General features: G+C 41.3%; 1 protein-coding gene across 8 annotated transcripts in view; it reads left to right on the forward strand.

Moving 5' to 3' along the window:
* The window catches only part of fnbp1b (formin binding protein 1b), a 64355-nt gene extending 46690 nt beyond the window's left edge, over nt 1-17665 (forward strand). For 3 of the 8 annotated variants that reach the window (XM_030065969.1, XM_030065970.1, XM_030065966.1), the window contains exons 9-17: nt 592-783; nt 3297-3485; nt 8214-8228; nt 8524-8559; nt 10240-10349; nt 10490-10622; nt 11085-11209; nt 11389-11549; nt 12522-14648. In XM_030065969.1, coding sequence (XP_029921829.1) covers nt 592-783; nt 3297-3485; nt 8214-8228; nt 8524-8559; nt 10240-10349; nt 10490-10622; nt 11085-11209; nt 11389-11549; nt 12522-12700 — 1140 coding nt within the window. In that variant the 3' untranslated portion in view covers nt 12701-14648. The other 5 variants (XM_030065967.1, XM_030065971.1, XM_030065972.1 and 2 more) reach the window with 5 other exon arrangements.
* The last annotated feature ends 384 nt before the right edge of the window (nt 17666-18049 follow it).

Below are 18049 nucleotides of genomic sequence, written 5' to 3' on the forward strand. Positions count from 1 at the left end.
GCACTTGATTAATGTGCTTTTTCCTGCATCTTATGAACCCGGCTGTGTCCTGACCTTAGTGTTTTCATCATAGCTGCGTGACAGATTTAGGTCTTCCCCTCTCTCCTCTGTGGTCCACAAACGTAATAAAGGCAGCCTGTCCTCCTCTCCTCCAGCACTTTGTGATACACTGATGAACTGCTAACAGAAAAACCTAATATAAACAACTGAGTCACCAAGCCACTATTGTCTTTGGCATGTTATCTGCAGACATGCTCAATAGCAGGACAAGCTCAACAAACAGGAGAACTGCAATGTGTCAAGAGATCCTCTGTCACTCATTACTTTGCATTTCACATTCTTTTATTTACATTGAAATTAAGATGTAGGTGAAAATGTATCAAGGACATTCATTTTCCATGACAGGGGAGGAGCCATCTTTGTTCACTTTATCACTTTTTCAGTGTGACAGATAATTCACTGGAATAGACATGGCAAAGCCGCCCTTTTTGACGAAGAAAAGAAACAAACTATTGAAATTACATGTGGTGAGTAAGGTGCATAGCAAACACAAGGCTGTTATTGATCGTTGTGACCTTTGTACCCCATTAGGATTCCAAACAGGTGGTGGAGTCCTATAAGTCGGGGTTCGAGCCCCCAGGAGATGTAGAGTTTGAGGATTATGGCCAGGCCATGAAGAGAACAGCGTCTGAAACCAGCCTGTCCAACTCGAAAGACGGCAAGGAGAGGCCCGGTGGGAAGAGCAAGGGCAAACTATGGCCTTTCATTAAGAACAAGAACAAGGTAACACATGAATGCACACTTATCACACACGCGCAGTCATATTCAAAGCGATGCCTCACTGGTTTTAGCATAGAAATTTTTCATTTCATTTTCATTCTAAGAGAGTTTCCTCATTTGGAGGTTAACTTGTGCTTGAAGGACTTTTTGGGGGTGGGGTTGGGCTTTGGGCTTTGGGCTTTGAGCTTTGGGTGGAGGGCCTGGGGGATTTTGTAGGGTGTAATGTTTTGTGTTGGTAGTGTCGCTGTCTCGTAATACAGAAACTACATGAAACGTCTTCAGTGTTTCATTTTTAGCCATTGTTGCATTGCTGGTATTGAACATGTATTTCATTTAATTTTGTGTTTGCTGAGAACTTTTGCTGAATTCAGTTCAGTTCAAGAAATTTGTTGCTAGTTTACTGTTAGCATCGCCAGTTTTGTTGTTATTATTTGCGACCCATTTCCTTTTCCCCTCGCTAGTCATTCACTGGCAGTCACCCTCACCTATGTGGAGCCTCCCTTCTGTAATGTTAACACACTAATGCATTTCTACCTTTACTCTGTGGATGTACTCAACTGTCAGATATTAACAGGCTGTCAGACCTAGAATAACAGTCTCCCCCAGCCATCTTCCCTTGACTGACTGACTGACTGGTGATCAGCCTGGAATGGCCTCCTTCAGTCTCCTGCTTCTAAACAGCAAAGCTGGTCTCTGACTTTGATACAAGCTGAGGAGGGAGGGTGGCACTGTTTGTACTGAATTAGATCAGTGGGTGAGTGAGTGATTGGATGTGTGTGAGAGAAACGCTGAGAGTGTGCAGTGATGGAAAGAAACTACAGAATACTTGTGCGTATGATGTCTCAACTTATCCTGTCCACTTGAGTGAATTCTCCCAAAAAGGTATAGATGTAAGGAGGCAAAGTTGACAGTTCGCCCCCTGCTGGTTGTGTTTAAAACATTGGGCAACGGTTAATTAGATGTAGTGTCCAGGTTTGACAACAAAACGTGCCATGTTGCCCTCATTTTCAGTAATATTGGTCACTAAGTCAAAGTTTCAAATTATTACTTCATTTCAGTTAAAAGAATTCAGTTTATGCAAGCATTTTCCTCAAATGAATCACAAAGTGTGTTGTGAATATGACGTCACTATGACACATCCTATAAAGTAGCGGGTACAAGCGTCTTTGGTGCAAACACGTGCCAAGCTGAAACACCTAATGCTAAAAGTCACAAGAGGTATTTAAGAGCCCTCCGTTAGTTGGCTTGTCAGATACTTTGGAGTGGATCTGGTTTTCATCAAAGGTGTGCACACACATCAGAGCAAAATACTGCGCCATTTCGTTTTAGCCAGTGGTGTAATAACACAATGTAGCTCAGTGCTAATCATTTCCATCTTTTTCAACAGCATATTCTGAAACCTATTGTATCCATAACTTAGGTGGCAAAACTGTGCTTCATGAAAGTTCGAGCCTTGAGGGTTTTTTTCAGTCACGTAGCGAAAAAAACGTCTATAGTGTAATGAACGGTCAATTAAAATATTGTGAATGCGACCAGCAGAGGGCGTAGGTCACACAGTTCCTTTTTATTTCGCACAGTAGCTTGCTCAGGACAAATTAGCTGTAGTGGGTGTTAGGAACACAAGACAGCCATACACAGAGATATTTACATCGTGACACACTCACCTACCCACACACATACACGCACACTCGTATGAAAACAAACACACGCGCTCACACAAACAATTTTTCTGTGTCTTCAGTATGGCCATAAAAGGACTTATATTTCAGAAATTGTGTAAGTTTTATCAGTTGCTATAAAGTTGAATTTATGCAGTGCTTTTCCAAGTCCAAACAAATTTGCTAAGTGAGTCCAGATAGTATTCACTGGAGCCACCACTTGGTTTATCTATCTCATGTCTTTTTTGGCTCAAACGAATGGTTTCTGAAACATTTTCCCTGGCATGCTCGTTGGGTGGTATGTTAGAAGTGTATTGTAACTCCCAAACCACTGGTTTAGGACAGTGTTAGCTCAATTAGATTTCTGTGATGATGACCTCAAATTCAGCAGCTGACATCCTGGGGGATGTGGTGAATTTCTAGCTCCAGCTTGCATGTGATGAGGCTGAAAAAAAAAGAAAGAAAAAGAAACCGACTCTGAAGTGGAAGCCTGCATGTGCTTTGAGTGAAACTCTGCTTTGTTGCAGCTGCTTGCCTTTAATGCCTCTCAAGCTTCCTACTCACTCTGTTTTTCTTCTTTTGACAATTATTGTTTTTGTTTGTGTTTTCTGTGTTTAATAGTTTTCCACAACAACATAACAACTGAGACACTAGGTGCGACGTCCTTTCGGTTGTCTTTTGTCTTCTGTTTGGGTTTTCTGTTATCTGTTTATTTTTAATATTTGTAGGAGGCTTATTTATTTCGTTTTGTGTTCCCTCCTCCTTTTCTTCTTTGTCTTTTTTGTTTGATTCTTGCCCCCCCTTCTTCCATATTTTTCCTCCTCCTCTCTCCGTCACGGCTCCCTCTCTTACTGGTAGCTTATGTCCCTGTTAACGTCCCCCCACCAGCCCCCCCCAGCCCCCCCAGCCTCATCCCTGCCCTCACCCTCTGCTGTTCCCAACGACCCCCAGTCTCCCAAGCAGCATAAGGAGCCCATCTCCCACCGCCTCAATGACTTCATGACCTCCAAACCCAAAATGCATTGCCTCCGGAGCCTGAGGCGAGGGGTAAGTGTGTGTTTGTGTGTGCGTGTGTGTGTGTGTGTGTGTGTTTTGTTTTTGCACCTGTATTTCTGAGCTCTGTACCTGCACCACTGTATGAGTGAGGTAATAAAAAAAGGGAAAAGCTGTGTCACACTCACACTCTGCTTGGCCCTTAGTGTATTTTGAAGGTCATAATGCCTACATGTTTTGGCACAGCAAGTGATTACAGTAACATTTCCTCCATTACCAGTAACTGAATGGATCTATATGTAGGTAATATGACCACAAGTACAAAAAATAGTGCTGAGGCCTATGCACAATAACAGCTTGTAGTTTCAATATCCTATTCTGTTTCTTTCTTTCTTTCTTTCTTTCTTTTTTTTTTTTAAATAGATAGTCGTATTACATAGGCCTAAGATGGCATCTTGAGTGAACACCACCAGATTTAATTCAGTCCAGATAAATCATTATGAAAAGGTCTCTCACCTCAACTCATACAGTGCTCAGCCTCTGTCTGCTTCCTAGCATGCTTCTGTAGTGCTTAACACTGTGAATCCATGATACCTCTCTGTCTCACCAACACTCTGTCCATCTTGTCCATTCACCCTTCATATTAACACTGTGCTCACATCGACAGTCCCTCTCATAAATCTTGCCGCCCTTTGACGGAAATTAGCAAGATGCCTGAGCAGTCTTGGCTGCGGTATGGAGATAGCAATTGCTCTCAGTGCACTTCTCTGTTGGAGACAGATTACTTTTCTTGCACATGACAGGAAAAGAATGTAAAATCTGGCAAAAACCACAACATGCGTCAAGTAATACGCAGCGGATATGTCAGCAGCGTGATGGAGACCGATTGAGTCACCCTGTGTCGACTGAGATGGCCAGTGGAGTCATTTTAGAAGGCTTGGCGGAGGGTGGCTCAAAACAACCAATTTATCAGCACCACCCTAGTGTCCTGTTGGGTGTCATCACTAGTTCATTTGCTAAAATCCAACCCCTGTTGTTAGGGGAATTGCCTGGCCAGGCCAGGTCACTGCATGCCTGTCCATGATATGCAGTTCACCCTCCAGTTCTCCCTGACCTCAGGAATAGGCGGCTGCTAACTTGTTCCTTCCGGAGGCCAGAAATATTGTTTATGCTAATATTTTTAAAGGGCAACAGTTACTCAAAGTAACACATTTCTATAGATTTGTGTTAACATGACGTCTGAAAAAGCAAAAGAACAATACAGTGCAACAGTGGAGTGAGCATATCAGAGAGGAAATGATTGAAGGTCAGCAGAAGGAGGAAGTGTATTTTTTTCCAAAGCTGGAGGGATGTAAGCAGGAAGTGCACGTTTCTGAAAGCGGAAGTGCTGAAACAGCACTTCCAAAAGATAGATTAAAAAAAACGTGCAGAGTTAAAGCAGATGCATTGTTTTTTGCATTTGCAGATTATAAGATTTCAGTTTGACCTTACCGTAACATTTCATGGCAAGAGAAAAAAAAAAAAGAAAAATCAAAGGTTGAATGAAAGCTTTTTCTTCATTTATTTATCCTTCTGTTATGTGTCTGTTAAGGCTTATTCATATCATCCTATCTTGTGCTGACAGCTAAACACGCTGGACAGTAAAATACTTCATTTAAATTAGTTTGCAGTCCTTTTCATATCCCATGTAATAACCTGTTTTATGTTTTTTCCATGTATATAGATGTTGTTTTGACTCAGTTTAAAATTTTACAATGTTTCTGCTTTCTTTTAGGAATTAATCTGCGGCATACATAGGCCAAAAAAGAAAAGAGGACCTAGATGATTTAATCCAGTAAAATAATAGCAAGTCCTGTAGAGACACTAGCCACCTTGCCTCACTGGCACAGACAGTATGGGTGCATAACTCTGAGCAGCCGCTGGTAGAGAGCCAGAGCAATTCCCCAGGCCTTTTATAAACAAGCCTGCATCCATATGGTCAACCCTACTTATATAGCAGCACATGTGCTGTGCTTTCTGTAGGCCAAGACTTATTTTTAAAGATTTAATTACGTGTAGTATGATGCATGTCTTTGGCAACAGATAAAGCTTATTTTCTGTTATCTTTTGTAAGAATAAAAGACAACCTGCTGTTCCTCCCCCACCTCCTGCAGTGGGAATAGCACCAGAGCAGGGATTAGGGTAGTCGTGCCACTACAGGTAGGGTGTTGTCCCTCTGTGAGCCTGCACAGTGGAGGGGGATGTCTCGCCCAGCAGGACGTTAGTCCTGTAATCCAGTCACTGTGTGTGTGTGTGTGTGTGTGTGTGTGTGTGTGTGTGTGTGTGTGTGTGTGTCTGCGTAAAAACATACAGTAAGGTGAAAGGGGAGGTAAAAGTGTGCTTTGCGAGTGAAATTGAGAATGGTAAAAGTGCAAGAGTATAAGAGCATGAGACAGCGATGCAGTTTTCTCATTAGTTTCCATGAGCACTAATTGACAGAGCTGTGTTTTCTCCGACAACCACCGCAGCAGCAATCCCCACGCTCGCTCGTTTATCACAAAGAGCTTATGAAGAGGACTCTGGGTCGGCCCACATATGCTTTCGAGGCCAGGCAATATGTTGTAAGTGTGTGGCTGTGTGTGAGTGTGTGTGTGTGTGTGTGTGTGTGTGTGTGTGTGTGCACATGTGTGCGTGCGTGTGTGTATGTGTCGGTGCATGTGTGCGTGTGTGTTCATGTGAGCATTTGCAGGCGCATGGACATCAGCGAATCCCGAGCGTGTGTTGGTGTGGGTGTATGTGTGTGATTGGTAAAAGCCATGTGCAACACAGACAGTAGTCTCAGTAATTATAATGTCGACATGCACAAACCAATTTATCATCGGACACATTCAGGCTCTATGTGGAGTTTGTACCTCAAATTATCGAGGTGGTTTAATTTCTTTGCAAAGGAGGCTAGTGTCTGTGCTTGGCTCAGTATTGATCACATGGCTCTGACACGTGAAGAAATGAGTCAGATGATCAGAGAAGTTGATGACTTCATTCCACATCCCACATATCAGCCTGAGGTCTCTTGTTGCCCATTGTGTCCTCCCAGAGCTGCAGCCGTTTCTGACCCTCTCCGCTGAGCATCTTTTAGGGGTCAATTCGCAAAGTGTCACAAGCACCTGAAGATGCAGGGATTGCGGCTGTCAGGATGCTGTCCATCCTACCCAGCAATCACCCTGCCTCGCTATTTAAATCTGATTGTAAGGTGTGTTTACCATTAGGTGAGGTGTTGGTAACACTTTGGATTTGGGTTCAGCGTGCCCAGAATTCACCCCTCCAGGGCTTTCTCTGTGCTGGTGTACCATAGCTACGTTACCTGTCTGTAAGGACCATATACTTGTATATCTCTGTCTGTCTGAGGGAAACCGTCTAGCTTAAAGGCTTATGCTGTGAACCAGTGTGTTGTTGTTTTTATTTTTCATGCCAAGACCTATTTTGGGTAAATTTAGCATAGCCGATCCAGGCTTATAAAAATACAGTTCTCATCTTTGGCTCAGTAGAAACTAAATTGGATCCCAAACCAGTTTCAGTTGCAGAAACATTCCCATAAACTATTGAAAATATCACATTATTATCACAACATAAGTGTGAGATAAATATATCATATATATGTTAATATGCATAACTCAGTGCTTCTCATAGGAAGGCGGTGGGAGCAATGTCAGGTTAGGGGTTGGGTGAGTGAGGGTGTCATAAGGTGCCAGGGGGAGGTCCATAGCAGGCCATTCCAGGTGGATGACATGATTAGTGGACTTAAGTGAGTAGAGCTCCTGAATGTACCAGCCTGTGAGCCTCTAACAGGATTACAGGTCATCTGATCCAGCTCAACGTGCCAATAAATGGTTATGGAAGTTGTTTTTTTTCCCCCCTTTGGATTCAAAACACTAATATGTCCACCCAAGAAGCACCCTAACAGCTTACCTAAATAAATATTTAAATCAAAGCATTCTCAGCAATGTCTATGTTTTTATTTCTCTGCTCTAGTTTTCCATAATCGCTTTTTATTCAGCAACTGATCATTGTTCCTTTGCAAGTTCTACCATTCAACCACTTTGATTTGGAGTGCATTGTAGGCCCAGACGTGTGTAGACCTTTCTAAGAGTGTGAACCTGGGGACAACGTCTCTCCAACCTGTCTACGCATCAGCCTCTGTGTCAACTTGTGGAACGTTATCTGCTCATTGTGATACATGCTTTTGGTGCCCTCTGCTGTCTTTTGCCTGTCATTGTACTGGCAGGAGAGAGGGATCAGGAAGTAAAGGGTATCGCCATCCCTGTCATGTCACTATCCCTCTACTTCTTTCCTTACATTTCTTTTGGCTGTCCTTCCCTAATTTTTACTTCATGCTTGTGCTGTAGACTAGTAAACTGGCCTTTTTGCCAATTTGTCATCCCTCATTTTGATTAATTCATCATACCTGAAATGTTAGACTTCACCAAGTTAAAGAATAGTGGAATTTTGTCACTGACATTGGTCAGTACTTTAAATTCTGTTTTGTATTGGGTTTTTACTGACTTCAACAATATAGCGTGTAAAGCCAAATGTTTTTCCATGCAGTTCAATAATACACTGTGCCCAGTGTTTCTTTAACTGGTGAAGTTTGGCAAAAGAAAGCATCAATCAAAATACATGTGAACAATTTCTGAGTACTAGAAAATGACCAAATGCTCTTTGTTCCTCTTCTGATGTTGACTTTTGTCTGTTGTCTCTTTCTTTCTCCTGCTCTTCGCCATTTCTCTCTTCTCTCCCCACGAGAAGCTTTCTCTCAAGCTGGTAAGCATGACCGTATAACCGCACGATTTTAGCGGCATGACCATAGCACGCATGTCACGTCCTCCCAGTAACACGTTATTAATGACATTTTGTGCGCCGTTTTGTTTTTGATTTGCTTTTTTTCCCCCAAAGTAATTAATTAGCCTAATTTATTTTGCTGTGACACACAACAATGGACTTCAGACTAAACGGTGTCTTATTTGTATGGCTTTTTTTTTTTTTATTGTTTGTGTTTATGTTGTGGTTGTGTTGTGTCACGTCTCTCCCAACTGTGTCTGTGGTCTCTGTGGTGCAGATCACACTCAATTCCCACGTCCGGAATCTCATTGAGGTGATCAGATTTACTCTATGTTATACCTGTCTGTCTGCTAGTCTGTCTGGTAGTCCTCCTTGTTTGATATGTTGTTTGATTGATAAATGTGACCGATTCTAATCTTTTGTAGTTGTCGTTAACACATTTCTTCTCACTGCATGCCAATCTGTGTAGATGTTTAATCACTCATCTAGATATCACTGTGAAGGCCTCTAAATGCAAGGTTGAAATACTCTAGCTCCTTTTATTAGCAGAAAATTGTAAAATGGCAAGGCTCTGCGGAGGAATATCAAATTATCCTTAACATTTTCCCCAGAACACACAGATAATAATATGTGGAGGTTTTCACACTTTTAGTATGAACTTATTAACATATCAACAGTAGCCTGTGCATAATCATTTGGCTTTAATAAATAGTATTTCATTATATATAGCACAATAACAGCAGAATTCAAATTAATTTCTAATTTAATCACAATACAAAGAGTAAATGATTTTAGTCACTAGAATTTTAGTTCTCTTTGATTATGTCTCATGTAGAGCTGAATTATATGAGTGTCAGTCGTACACTGTAACTAGAGTTTACTGTTTTAATCTGTTGTGAGGTACATAGAGAATGTGATCACTTAATACTTGACTGTAACGGAACTTGTCATTACTAGGACAGCATGTGTCAGTGCATGATGATTGACAGCTCTTTGTTATGTTGCATGCCCGGTAAGTGTTGCATGGTGGTTCAGGGAGAAGGGGTAAGGTTTGCCATGGTAACCAGCTGGTGTGTTTGACCTGGCTTATGTGCAGTGAACCCTGACCTCAAGCCTATAGCACCTGCAGTGTGTCCTTTGGTGCCACTGAGACCGGATTACAATCCTGACCTGTTCAGTCCAAGAGTCATGTAGTGCACAGCCAATACAGAATGATGTATATATATATATTTTTTTAAATCTTCATTGTTGGTAATGACACAAAAATGCAATCACACTTTTTTTTCTCAAAAGCTCAAACTTCAGCAGCACTATGTAGTAGCAAAGCTCCGATACTAATGGAGTTATGTGCACACAAGTTTTGAGGGACTGCCGAGAAATGTGACTCATCAGTTTGGTGTAACAGACTGGAAATTTTATCATCAGGAAATATGATAGTCTCTACCCTGCCAGGATGTCTCATTCACACAAGCCTCCTTTTAAGAACACACAGTCCTGTTACAGAAAAATCAAGACAGTTTCTCCCCCAGTAGCCAGCACATTTTGAAATGCTGTATGAGTACTAACAAGATGTAGCTGTAGATGTAATAAGATGAATTTTCTGTCGAGTCACAGAGAGCACTACTTTGGCTTGGGACTGAATAGGTAAAAGGTCTCATGTATGAACAGAAATCCTCAATGAGTGTGTATTAGAGAGTGGCTGCAGTATCTTGCTCATTTGAATTATGAGGTTAGAGGAAAAGCTCCATTAAGCTAATTTTTATTGATTTATCCCTGCATTGTGGTTCACAGGGTTTTACCAAAAATGGGATACTGCATCTAACTTCAACAAAGTCTGAATACATTTGTTTGCTGGTACCTGATGCTAGACTATATCCCTGTTAAACACAACACAAAATGTAATGAATGATCATAAGCCTTGTCTTCTGTATCTTATTATTTTTTTGGTTCTCCTTTCTGCTTTTTTCTCCTCTTCCTCCCTTTTCTGTGTCAGGGCTCCGGACCAGAGGACTTCAGCCACCTGCCACCGGAGCAGAGGAGGAAGAAGCTGCAGGGCAAGATAGATGAACTGAGCAAGGACATTCAGAAGGAGATGGACCAGAGGTATCTGGAGCTGTGTCTCAGTAGCTTTTCCCTAGATTATATGGAACGTTTTGTTTTGTGTTCATCCCTTTATATTACAGTACAACAAAGGCCTTATATTTTGTCTTGACAGTATTTGTGTTAATATGTTACTTTTATAGGGATGCTCTCACTAAGATGAAAGATGTTTACGCGAAGAACCCTCAGATGGGAGACCCCACCAGCGTAGACCCCAGGCTAACAGAAATAGGACAGAATATCGAGAAGCTCCAGCATGAAGTGCAGAAATTTGAGGTTAGTTTTCTGCCAGTCTTCACTCTCATTTCTGAATGTGTTAGTGTTGGCAAAGCAATCTTGTTTGGTTTATCTAAGACACTAAATAATGTGAAATTCAAACACACGTCCTCTGCTGGGGGAGTTCCAATGAAGCCTGCTGCTCTTCCTTATTAGGAGAGGATGTGCTGCTGCTGGGCAGCCGGCTTTACGATCCAGCCCTGTGCTGGGAGACAGGAGAACCAGAGCAATGACCTGGGTTAACCCTGTAAAAAAAAAAAAAAAAAATACCAAACAAATTGCACAGCAAGGCAAAGGTTCCTCCTGAAAAGGTTCGTTCCACATGTAAAGGCCATCTGATTCATGGACAAAAGAATTTCCCACCACTGGAAATAAATTTGTAAAGCTTAAAGGATTTAGTATTGCAGAAAAAAATAGGTTGAGCCACAGCCAACACTGACATGATGATGGTGTGTGTTTCAGGCCTGGTTAGCAGAGGTGGAGGGAAGGATGCCATCCAAGAGTGACACACAGCGGAGACAAAGTGGACTCTATGAGACCCAGAACAACACATCAATGGGCAATAATTGTGCCCAGGACAGAGAGAGGTATGGTACACTCTCACAAGACCCCCGAACACACACATGCACACACACACACACACACAAACTCAAACACAGACACATAGTTATACCAAACATCAGTTACACTTTTTTGGCCAACAAGAATGTGTCTGTTTTTACTACATAGTTTTTGTCTCTGTGTCTGTGTGTTGGCCCTTGAGCAGCCCGGATGGCAGTTATACAGAGGAGCAGAACTCAGAGACTCATGTCAAAGCCAACATCAACCCCAACCCCACCTCCAGCACGCCAGAGTTCGATGATGAGTTTGATGATGAAGAGGCCCTTCCCACCATCGGCACCTGCAAAGCCCTGTATCCCTTTGAAGGTAGCTGCCACCCCAAATACTGGAAATGACAGGAGTCAAACGTGCTCTTATACATGTATTCATCTGTATACAGTTACAAGGGGAAATATTTGCATGGCACTTTTATTAAAACAGAACTATTATATGTAAGTAAATATGTGTAATGTTCAGTCTAATGCCAGGTAAATTCAGACATTCAGCATTGTGCATTATTATGGACATGGCACAACTGACGTCCATGTTGATTTTCCCACACTGGTTGACCTTGAGGGACGATGTCAACCACACCTCACTGGAATTCTATACTAGAAATTATAGCACAGCTAATTACTTTCTCTGTTTCCATGTCTCTTTCAAAGATTTTTTTCCCTTCCTCCTGTTTTTCTTTGGTATTTTTCAAGCTACATTTAATTTACTGCCACAAGAGGGAGACAAACTGCACAGAACTGGAACATTCTGTACTGCAGGTCCAACAGTAAAGGCACTTGATTTCTTTCAAAAGCAGGTGAAAAAGGTGATGACCAAATTTGCAAGAAAAGACCTGAAAGACATCGTCATCAAGACATTAGTATTAGTAAAACAATTTCAAGAAAACGACCAGAAAATGACCAAACATTACCAAAAAAAAAAAAGAAAACAGAAATACAGTGAATTTCATTAAGAAGGTGAAATAAAACCATTCAAAATAACAGTCCACTCTTGGGCTCCTTGGTTTCAAAGGACTAACACCAATAGTGAATTCAGATGTCAGTTCTAAAATTAAAATATGTCATCTTTCTACAATTTAAATACTTGGTGCGCATGAAAGTAGCTAAACATAGAGAGACCAAAATGTCAAAATGATACACCCACGCGTTATTATAGTTCTATGAATCTATGTACCTATCCCACCCATGTGTACAATAGTAGTCTTTTTAATATTTCATTGCCTGGTACATGAATGCTTTATTCACTAATCCATACTGTTTCTCCTATGTCTCCCTCTTTCTCCAGGTCATAATGAGGGCACCATCTCAGTGGCAGAGGGGGAACTGTTGTACGTCATAGAGGAAGACAAAGGCGATGGCTGGACACGAGTGCGCAGAAATGAGGATGAGGAAGGATATGTACCAACATCCTACGTTGAGGTCTTATTGGAAACAAACGCCAAAGGTGCTATGACATACATTTAACTCAGCAAGTGTTTTTTTTTTTTTTTTTTTTTTTTTTTGTCACTGTGGGTCAGGAAATTTCCATTCACCTGCTGAGGGAATGGGGCAAGATCAGATCAGAGAATATCCCCACTTCCTCTTCCTCCCAGATGGAAGGACCAATCAGATTTGTCCATTGTGCCTCATGACAGTTGGGACAGTAGGTTGAGGTGCCAATATACACTGAATTTCAGCTCCTATTACAATATCAATGTCTAAGAAAAAAACACTGAAAGCAAGTAACGTAGCTGCCAGGCAGAAGTTGTGTAGCCTAAGTGTTGGTTTTAAATGAACTGAAAAGGAGCATCAGAGTGCAATCCTCACCTCATGTTTACTACAGTGCCACCTAGTGGTTAGAGAAAACATAACATCCCCGGTCAAACCTCAACATCATGGGATGAATCACACACACACAGTACTTGACTTTTTTCTCTTTTTTCTGTTAAGACTTGAAAGTTTAGATGACCTTGTTTCGCTGTCCACTCCAGTCCTTACATGTTATAAATCAACACCACTCAGACATATAGCTGAGTCTGAACCACAGCCTCAGCCTCCTAATGAGTCAGTGTTGTAATCAGTCACTTAAGTCAGCTTGAATGTATATACATTTGACGTTATAGTAAAGAGTTTAAACTGGGAGCAAGACTCTCAAATCATCCCCCAAATGATTCTGTTTTTGGTCACTTGCTGTACCTAATGAGAAAGCATGCTGTATGTGCAATCATTCAAATGGCAAAATGTAATTTAAATCTGCTGTAAAAAATATACATATATGGACAAAAAATATTTTTGTAGGCAACAATAAGAAAAAAGATGAAAAAACACTGTGCCCAGTCTTAAGTGTTGCATGCTGTAGCTTATTTGTAGTGCTATAATGAAAACGTTAAGTTGTAGAAATACTTATTCTGTCCCCTGGTGAGGATTAATCTTAATCTGTTGAAACCCAAATTAGCAAATAATGCCCCCCCTTAAAATGTCTTTTCCTCTTTTGTAATCTATCTTTTGATAATGATAGTGTTGGGCTGTTCTGGTCCTTTTTTCCAGGCCAGTGGTAAAGGAATAAAGGACTGAGAATTAGCTGTACTTTGCTATATGGTGAGAATGGCCTGAGACGTGGGGCTGATCACGATATTAAAGCTTTGTGGTTTCTTGCATGAGTCTGAGCACCACCTCTGCGTAAGGTGCATTTTAAAGCATGATCTGGCCTCTGTGTTATTAATGAGTTCAGTGCTGGAATAAGATATCACATGCAATTTTAAATGTCTGCTAATACTATCACTGATCTTCATTTTGAAGTTGAGCTTGACTCTAAATATCCTTTTTATGACAGTTTCTCACTGCGCAAATCTCCGTTCCTGCTGAACTTCTTTTTTTCAAGTTTTTTTTTTGCAAGTTTTGGTAGCGTGTAACTGGCGCAGCATGCATTTTTTTGTTGTGCTGGTAATCATTTTCATCAGTGCGCTAAATACACATTTCGTACCTCCTGTGAATTTTGTGGAGGTGCACTTGAAATGTGGTGCATGCTGCAGCATTTGTGGGATTTTTCTCCATACTTCATGACATGTGATTTCAGCATGTTGTGACAAAAGAAAGTGGCTGTTTTTAAACATGCATTCTTGTCAGAAGAAACCAAAGTGGAATAAGCTGAAAGGTTCGTAACTGAACATACTAATCAAACAGATGCAGCTGTAACTCATTTCACAGGTATGCACAGGATACATGCAAAACTATGCTAACACCACCGTATTTGTCATCTGAAAATGCAGTAGGTTGATATATGCATATACATACTGTACAGATAAGTTGATATATGGCCTTCTTCACTTTTTCTTCATCTGCATAACTGAGTTACTGTCTTTTACTTGTTTTTCCATGAGAGTGATCTAACTTTTTTTGTCATTATTTGTCTGTTTGTATTTCCTTCTTTTGAATTGCAGATTCCTAAAAGTGTGAGGCTGGCTGAGGAATGGCAGGGCAAGCAGCCTTGGAGAAACCACCATGTTCCTCAAATGCTCATAGAGTCAGAGAGAGAAAGTGAAAGATGACCTGAATCTAAAAGAGGAGGCTGATTATAACGCATCTCGATTTCCAAACCATTACAAAATTACGTTGGCAGTGTTATGCTTCTTCTGCAAAACTGTTTGGCATGAAGTGCCGATAAGAGAAGTCCATCCAAATTTTAGCGCCCATAACCTTTCCATTCTTAACACCCATACAACAATCACATAACAACAATATGAACTTTGTTTTTGTTTTCAGCAAAGCTTTGCTTCTAAATGTAACTAACTCCGCTTGCACCTCATGTGGCCACGACAGCGGCTGTTGGCTTCCTCGCTCTGAACGCCCCCTGGCCCTGCCACTCCTCTATTTCCCTTCGCCCCAATGCAAGCACACATGCACGCACACACACACACACACACACACACACACACACACACTTGGCAGGGTGTGGTCAGAAACAGGATGGAGACCAGCTGGAGATGAGTTGAACACTTGGCGCCGCATGCTACTGAATCCACTTCAGATGAGCGGGGCAGGAAGCCACGCTCCTTGTCAAACACCTCCATCCAACCTTGTGTATGTGTGTGAGTCCGTCAGACTCCTCACTCACTCATTGACTCAACAGCATCGCTGAGAGAATCATCCAGCATCCTGGAGCCATCCACAAACGGGGCTAAGAAAACGTCACATTCATTCCACTCCTTGAAAAGTCAGCTCCATATTTGCAGGTTTGAGGCACATGGAAAAGGAGGGGTTGAATGGGGTGCTAATCATGTGTATCATAGGTGCTTGGTGTTTATGTTGTGTGGTTGTTTGACCTGAGCGTGTGTGTGTGTATGAGTATGTGAGGGTGTTGTGTGGTTTGAGAGCCATGGTGAGTACATGTCCCATAACTCGTCAAAGGGTCCACACCGGGGCAGGTATCCAGGAGCGGGTTGGAACAAAAAGGGGCATGGATCCACTTCACTTCTCAACATTGTCATCCAACCGTTTGTGTCTTGTCACTGGTGTCTGTTCCTGTCTCTGACCACACCCCCTCACCTGCACAACCCCTCCCTCCTTAGGCGGCAGCGGCTTTCCTTAGGTTTGAGCACTGTGCAGCTGCTCGGGGCAGGGCCTCTCAGCGTTGTGGTGTGCTGCATGCTTGCCCTGTCTCCTCCTCGCCCCTCTGCTGACAGCCCAGGCGGGTTGGCATACAGCCTCGCTGCTGGCCTTCCTGTTCAGTTAACCCCCATTGCCTGGTCATGTATTTTAATTAACCTGTATGCCACCTTTTGGGTTCTGTGCCTGTGTTTTATTTTGTTTTTATCGCTCTTTTCTGTTTGTCACTGACCGATATGTTCTTTTGTCTCAGAGAAGCATGTTTACCTGTGTTTTTAACAGCGAGTTATTGATCTCCTCCCAGTGTTGCCCAGTTGAATCTCATTACTGTCAGCAAAGGATGTTAGGGACCCAACAGTGTCATTTCTGAATGAATTTTATGCATAAGTAGGTTATGAATGTGTTGCGCGTTTGTTATACTGTAAATATACAGTATGTATGTCATAATATTAGCCTTGTACATGTTTTGATCAGAGTGTCTAATGCAAGTGGTTGTTACAGTGATCGCCGTGTGGACACAGGTCTTTCAAATGTCTCCACATGGTCCAAGCAACAGAGCTTACCCCAAAATAAAATCTATGAACACATGATTTATGTCCAGTTGTTTCAGCATGGTCCGTTTACCATCTACTGTATATGAAAATATACTGTGATCCACTTCCCCACAAATACTGTGAGGCTGTGACTGAAATATGAGACAAGGCAGAATTAACTTTTCTTTTTTTTTGAGGGGGGGCCTTAACTCTGCTTTTATCCAGTGACTTTGAAACCTGAGTGAATGATGCTGATGTTATCTGTGGTGTAGTGGAAGGAGCAAGATGTGATTTTGCAAAAGTTTGGGGGCAAATTGAGAGTTTTTCTGATCATAATACTGTCAGACTAGAGAAATGATAATCACTGATATTCTTCTCTCAAAGGCACATACGTGATTTTAACTTTTTTTTTATTTTAAAGATTGAAGTTGAAGATTTTGCTTTGTATTTTAATGTTTTTTTTTTGTTTTGTTTTGTTACGTTTTGTTTTTAAGCTGGAAATTCATGTTGCAACTGCTTTACCAGCCACTTGTTCTGTCTAATTATGGGGCTGAAACCCCTTTGCTGCAAATATAAATAACAGTGACATTTTTGTGTTTTCAGTGAAGCCATCGTTGATACGTCATCGGAGTCAATATAATGTTAGGAACACTTTTTAAACGGAGAAGTGATGGACGCAATGTCCAACAACAAATAAACAGTGATGAATTAATGCGAGGAATGAAGCAAATCTGTACCGTGGCACCGAATAAAGTTTTAGAAGTAACACATTTGCTTTTTGCCACCCATTGCTTGATCTGTCCAGATATCAAACAAGCCACTTTTGTTTGTTGAGTTGTTTATTACTGATAAATAAAAAAAATAAGATTTGCTGAGGTCAACGGCACATTTATGGGAGACACACAAAACCACTTAGAGGGCAGCAGTAGCTTTATAGTGGCCATCTGCCTGCTGTTTGTCCATCTCCAGCGCTCTGCACTGAGACCACAACAAACCTTTAGTCAATGCCCCAGAGTAGGCTGCCTGTACAGAAGAAATGGCGTGTTGGAATTAGAGAGAGTATATATGAATATATAAATAAAGTTTAAACTAAGAAAAAAGGAAAACGTCTATTTTAACAATTGAAGGTCTTACCATTACTTTTTCTGCTTTGCAAAGTAAGACTTTTCCTTTGTAAGGTCTACCAAATGGTGTGTTTTGCACTTTTTTTTTTTGTTTGTGTTCCATTGGGTAGCCTATGCTTGTGTTTTGGAGCACTGAATACTTTGTATTGTGTTTAATGTGCCAATTAAATATATCTGGAAAGCAAATATTCACGCATTATGTCTTCCTTGTATGTTAATGTTAATGTTAATTGAGGCTGCCAGGCACACAAAGTCGGTCTATTAAGAGCCGCACCGTATCAAACAAACACAAAACAGCCGGCTTATTATTTAATAAAGTCATGCAGAATCAACACAGAGGGGTTTTACAGGCTTATCAGACATGTCACGTCTGATGACTGCGCTATGTCATTTAATTAGATGACAGAGTAGCAGAACATCTTTCAAAAATGAGTCAGACCTTTTATTATAGGTTAGAATTTAGCAAAAGATGATCTTGTCTTGAGTAAAGCATCAATTTGTCATAATGGTTATGCTCCTTTGTATCAATAATGAAGAACTTGGACATGCTTGTGATAAAAATAACAATAATA

This window comes from Myripristis murdjan, chromosome 12, assembly GCF_902150065.1.
Source record: "Myripristis murdjan chromosome 12, fMyrMur1.1, whole genome shotgun sequence".
NCBI classification, from domain to species: domain Eukaryota; kingdom Metazoa; phylum Chordata; class Actinopteri; order Holocentriformes; family Holocentridae; genus Myripristis; species Myripristis murdjan.